The sequence below is a fragment of the Pongo pygmaeus genome, chromosome 19 (assembly GCF_028885625.2).
Source record: "Pongo pygmaeus isolate AG05252 chromosome 19, NHGRI_mPonPyg2-v2.0_pri, whole genome shotgun sequence".
Lineage (NCBI taxonomy): Eukaryota > Metazoa > Chordata > Mammalia > Primates > Hominidae > Pongo > Pongo pygmaeus.
In genome coordinates this window covers 50,304,447-50,309,666 of record NC_072392.2, presented here as the reverse complement: position 1 = coordinate 50,309,666, position 5,220 = coordinate 50,304,447, and the positions used below count along the sequence as shown (strand labels likewise).

Here is a 5,220-nt window from a genome sequence, read left to right as displayed (position 1 = left end):
TAGTTGTGGAATGTGTAAAAAGTATGTTCTCAGAGGCAGCTGCACATGAAGGTCAAAAGACCAGGGCTCAAGTTCCATTGTCCCTGAGGTCAACATGACCTTGGACAAGTTACTTTCCTCTCATTTCATCATAATATGAAGTGATTATACAAGATATGTGATTCTTATCTTCTGGTGTCTGAGAAAATTACCTGAAATTTTTTTCTTTCCAACATGTACAGGCACATATGTTTTGATTCTGATTCTGAAATGGGACTAAGATATTCAGATTTTTGTGAAAGCTCTCCCAAAAAACTTTAAGAGTCACTGTTGTAGATAGTTTGGAAGAGTCCTTTCAACTTGGACATTCCCATGTTTGGAGGGTAGACTAAAGGAAAGTGTTGCAGGAATTATATGGCGATCCAGGCATGAGGGTTCTCACAAGAGGCTGAGATCCTATCTGCTAGATATGGCAGAAGTGCCTTTGTGGAGACAATGGCATTTGCAATGGGTAGGATGTTCACAGAGTGAGATAGAGAGGTGGGCTCTGCAGGTGGAGGTTACAGCAGGAGCAGAATCCCAGAGATAGTACAGCAAGTGGCAGTTACTTGCAATCAGGAATTGCAATTACCTGAATGTGCTGGCATCCACTGAGGCATGACATGAAGAACCACAAATGTCCAGGTGAGTAGCTCGGTGCTCCATCCAATTGATGGTGTAGAGCCACTGCAGGTTTTTGAGCTAAAGACTGCACAATCAGAGTAGATCAGTCTAGCCATCACTCTATATAATGCACACAGGCTTCATGATTTCAATGCCTAGATTTGGCTCCTGTACTTTTTCTTGAGCACCTACTATGTGCTCTTTATTCCAAGTACTGCATACATCTTCATGACCCAGTCTTCTCTGTAGCTGTACAGCCACATCTCTCTGCAACCACTCTCTCACTCCTGTCACTCTCCTTGGGCCCTACACTTCTGCTTTTCCTGATGATTTGAAATGAAGTGTGCTCCCTTATGCCTTGTTGTCATCGTACAAGACCCTGCCTCTACTTAGCTTTCCCCTCTCCACATCAGCACACAGAAGATGTTGTTTAAAGGACATTCTCCTGGCTGGGGTGGTAGCTCACACTGGTAATCCCAGCACTTTGGGAGGCCGAGGCAGAAGGATTGCTTGAACCTAGGAGTTCAAGACCAGCCTGGGGAACACAGTGAGACTCCATCTCTATGCAAATAAAAAATAAAAAAATTATCTGGGCAAGGTAGTGCACACCTATAGTTCCACCCACTTGTGAGGCTGAGGCGGGAGGATCGCTTGAGCCCAGGGGTTTGAGGCTGCAGTGAGTTTGCGCCACTGCACTCCAGCCTGGGCAACAGAATGAGACTCTAGAAAAAAAAAACAAAAAAGGAAAATTCCCTGGCTGAGGCTGGAGGATCGCTTAAGCCCAGGAGTTTGAGGCTGCAGTGAGTTTGTGCCACTGTACTCCAGCCTGGGCGACAGAGTGAGACCCCAGAAAAAAAAAAAACAAAAAGGGAAAATTCCCCTGGCAGGACTCTCAGATGCTGCTGAGTAGCTCTCAGTCCTCTCTGTAACCCCAATATAACACATCTATCTCCCTGCTTACACTGGGTGGCTTTCACTTGTTTATCTGTGAATTGAAGAGAAGTGGCTCGAGGTCAGGCAGTGCTCCTCATTGGTAACTGCCTTCCCTGGGGCTAACCAAGGACCTAGAACAGAATAAACTATTGAAAAGTGTTGAGGATTGAAAAAATTAGAAAAAATAGAAATGGCAAATATCTAGGCCAGTCACTGGACATAGAGAATGTTATTTAATTCTTATCTCACATCCTTGAGACATGTATTGCTGTTTGCATTTTGTGCGAATATGCATTTGGGTAAGTTTATGTAATCCCTCCTCTGCAGAACTGGGATTCAAATGCAGGTGTATCTCTGTTCAGGTTCAGACTCTTCTGCCGTGAAGCAGTAGTACTTGGATGGAATGACGCAGGGTTGGACAAGCCACACACAGGCCACTTCCTCTCACTTACTTTTCTTTGCTTCCCACTCAACGAGGACAGTTCCCACGCACTTTTTCAAGATTCTTATCTGCTCCCACCCTTGGGGAAGTTCCCAATGCAACCTATCAATCCATCACCACCACGAATACCACCCAGGAGAGATGGGGAAAGGAGTTTACCACATGGTCACTGGGTGTGAGCAACTGTTCCCTGTCCCTATGGCTTCCCACTTGTGGCTCCCACCATGGCCTGGAGTTTTGGGTGGAGTTTTTCAAATAAAAGGCCTCAGCATTGCAGGACGGCACAGTGGTGAGCTCTTAGCTTCACCAGGCTCATCAAAGCTGCTCCAGGAAGGCCCGAGCCAGACCAGAAGACATGCAGATCATCACCACAGCCCTGGTGTGCTTGCTGCTAGCTGGGATGTGGCCAGAAGATGTGGACAGCAAAAGCAGTGAGTGTGGCAAGCATCATTTTGCTTCTCTCTGGGGAGGGCAGAAAGGTGGTCAGCCACTCTGGGGTTGGAGCAGGCCTTTCCTTGAACTCACCAACTCTATCTCCCCTCTTCCTACCTAAAGAGGAGGAATGGTGAACTTGGATAGGCTGGGGGTGAGGGCCAGTAGGAGAACCATGAGTTGGGGCAAACACAGAGAACTGAACTGACAGCTTCAGTACAAGGAAGCTCTGCTTCATCCAGACCAAAGGAAGGGAACCTGTGAGGTTACTCGGGTAAAGCTGGGAGGCCCAAGACCCAGGGGAGGGCCTGGGTGTAGCTTCCACAGTGTGACAGACACCAAGTAGAGTCAGAAGGCAAGACTGGGCTCTAACAATTGGTCACTCTTGGGCAAGTCACTTTAGCTCTCAAACTCTGCTTTCTCTACCAGTGAAATGGAGTTGGTGATGTCTGCTCTCCAAGGCTGTTTGGAGAATACCAACCTAGTAAGAGGCAGGAAAGGGGGTGCAAACAGAAAAACTAGGAGGAAGAAGCTGGGATTGGAATGCAGGTCTCTTGCGGGATATGGTGTGGGAGGAGAATGCACACATGGACAGAGTGGGGGTTGGGGGCTGGGAAAGAGCTAAGGACCAGGGCAGGGAGGGGATTCAAGAGACTGAGTAGGGCAGCTAGCTAGTTCCTGGGAGCTCTTCCCTTGTCATCTCATCAGTTTGGACTCCTCGAACAATTCCTAATCTTCCCCAGATCAGGTCTGTGAACTGTGGACCACTGTGTCCTGCATCAGACTAACCAGGTCCCCAGGGTGTGGGGTCCAGAGCCCTTGGACATGAATACTGGGGCAGAACCATGCACATGTGGTGAAATACCAAAACTGGATGAGCCTTTAGAAACCAGGCTCCAAAAAGTTTTATTTTACAGATGGGAAGTCTGGGGCCAGGGTGAAGGCACATCTTCCTCAAGGCCACTCAGCTGGGGTGCGGGAAGCTCAGATCTGAACCCCAATCTTCTGACTCTTTACCTAGCCCCAGAACGAGGTGGCTGATGAGACAGAGCTATACCGGCACCCTCTGGATGTGGTCCCCAAGCCAGGGCTTGTCCTGGGAGGTGTTTTTTTGTCTGTTTTTTAAAAATTGTGCTACAGGTGAGAGGTTGAGAAATGGATGCAAACCATCATTTATGTTCCTCTTCTAGTGCAGGTACCCTTCTCCAGATGTTGCTTCTCATTTGTGGAGCAAGAGATTTCCCTGAGGGCAATCCTGTGTTACAAAAATACCAGCTCCATCTGCTCCAATGAGGGCTTAATGTAAGTGATCACCTGCTCAATCTCTCCCTAGAGAACAGAACCCCGCCAGCCTGGAATTAGAAGAGTAGACACTAGATGACAGTATTTTACCAGAATAAGGTTTCTAAACCCAGAGCTGCCAGCACCTGGGTGCAAGCCACACTTGGGCGCTAGAGGGAGTGCTGAGCTTCCTAGCAGGTGTGAGGAAGGACACATCTGTGCTCCTGCAGTGACTTGTGTTTCCTGAAACTCCAAGGTGCCAAGTATTATATCCCAGCATTATGAGCTCAGAGGAAGGAATTGTTTAACAAAAGCATGAGGGGTTATTGTGCACTGGAAAGAGCAAGGGAACCAGGATTAGTTCCTGCCTCTGGATTTGGAACCCATAGTCTTGGATGACCGTGGACAGGTAACTCCTTTGTACTGAATTATCTGTGTATCCTTCTGTATTCCTTATCTGTGAAGGGGCATAAACATAGCTGCATCACAGGGTCTTTACAAACTTAACTGGGGTAGCTTTCACATACCAGTCAGTATTTTCAGGCTTTTTCATGTATATTGTCTCTGTCGATCCTCTTGGGGCACATATTTTTGTTATCATGAAAAGTGAGGTTCAGGAAGGTAGAGATATTTGTCTAAGATCAACCAGATAGTAAGAGATAGAGTTGGACTATAGATTGGACAATAGTCCAGTTTAGGAAGTAGACAGATCAGAAGAGAAAAATACACACACACACACACACACACAGGTGCACACACACACACACGCACACAAACACATGAGTCCAACGCAACAAGTAAGGCCCCAGATGGACACAGAAACATTAAAGTTGGTGCAGAGAGCTATTCTAGGATGGGAATTTCTCATCCCACCTAATCGTCAGAATGTTTTCAGGCTCTTCAGCCCCACCCTGATACACCAAATTGAAACCAGGAGAGGGGTCCAGGAAGCTCAATTCATAAGCTCCTGGTGCTTTGGCTGTTCCCCAGCGTGCAAACCACACATCCTGTGCAGCAACTTCATTTACAGAGGGGAGCCCAAGGCCCAGCAAGAGCAGTTTAGGGGACCTGGCAGCCGGAGGAGGCGGGGCTTGTGCATTGCCCACCCAGTGGTGGCTTGGGTGGCTCAGCCTTGTCTCTTATTCTCTGTTCACAGATTCAAGCTGAAGAGAGGCAAAGAGGTCTGCGCCTTGGACACCGTTGGATGGGTTCAGAGGCGCAGAAAAATGCTGAGCCACTGCCCGTCAAAAAGAAAATGAGCAGATTTCTTTCCATTATGGGCTCTGGAAACCACATGGCTTCACCTGTCCCTGAAACTACCAGCCCTACACCATTCCTTCTGCCCTGCTTTTGCTGGGTCACAGAGGATCTGCTTGGTCTTGATAAGCTTTGTTGTTGCACTTTATACATTTAAATTATACAATCATCAACCCCCAACCCTCTCTGTCTCTTGGATTTCAGAGTGAAAACTTGATTGGCATTGAGAGGTG

At 47.6% G+C, this 5,220-nt stretch overlaps 1 protein-coding gene across 1 annotated transcript; it reads left to right on the top strand.

Moving 5' to 3' along the window:
• Nucleotides 1–2,188: 2,188 nt before the first annotated feature.
• On the top strand, nt 2,189–5,220 carry CCL1 (C-C motif chemokine ligand 1). The gene is made up of 3 exons (XM_054458784.1): nt 2,189–2,448; nt 3,640–3,751; nt 4,887–5,220. The coding sequence occupies exons 1-3, from the start codon at nt 2,373–2,375 to the stop codon at nt 4,987–4,989; spliced, it is 291 nt and encodes a 96-aa protein (XP_054314759.1). The 5' UTR covers nt 2,189–2,372; the 3' UTR covers nt 4,990–5,220.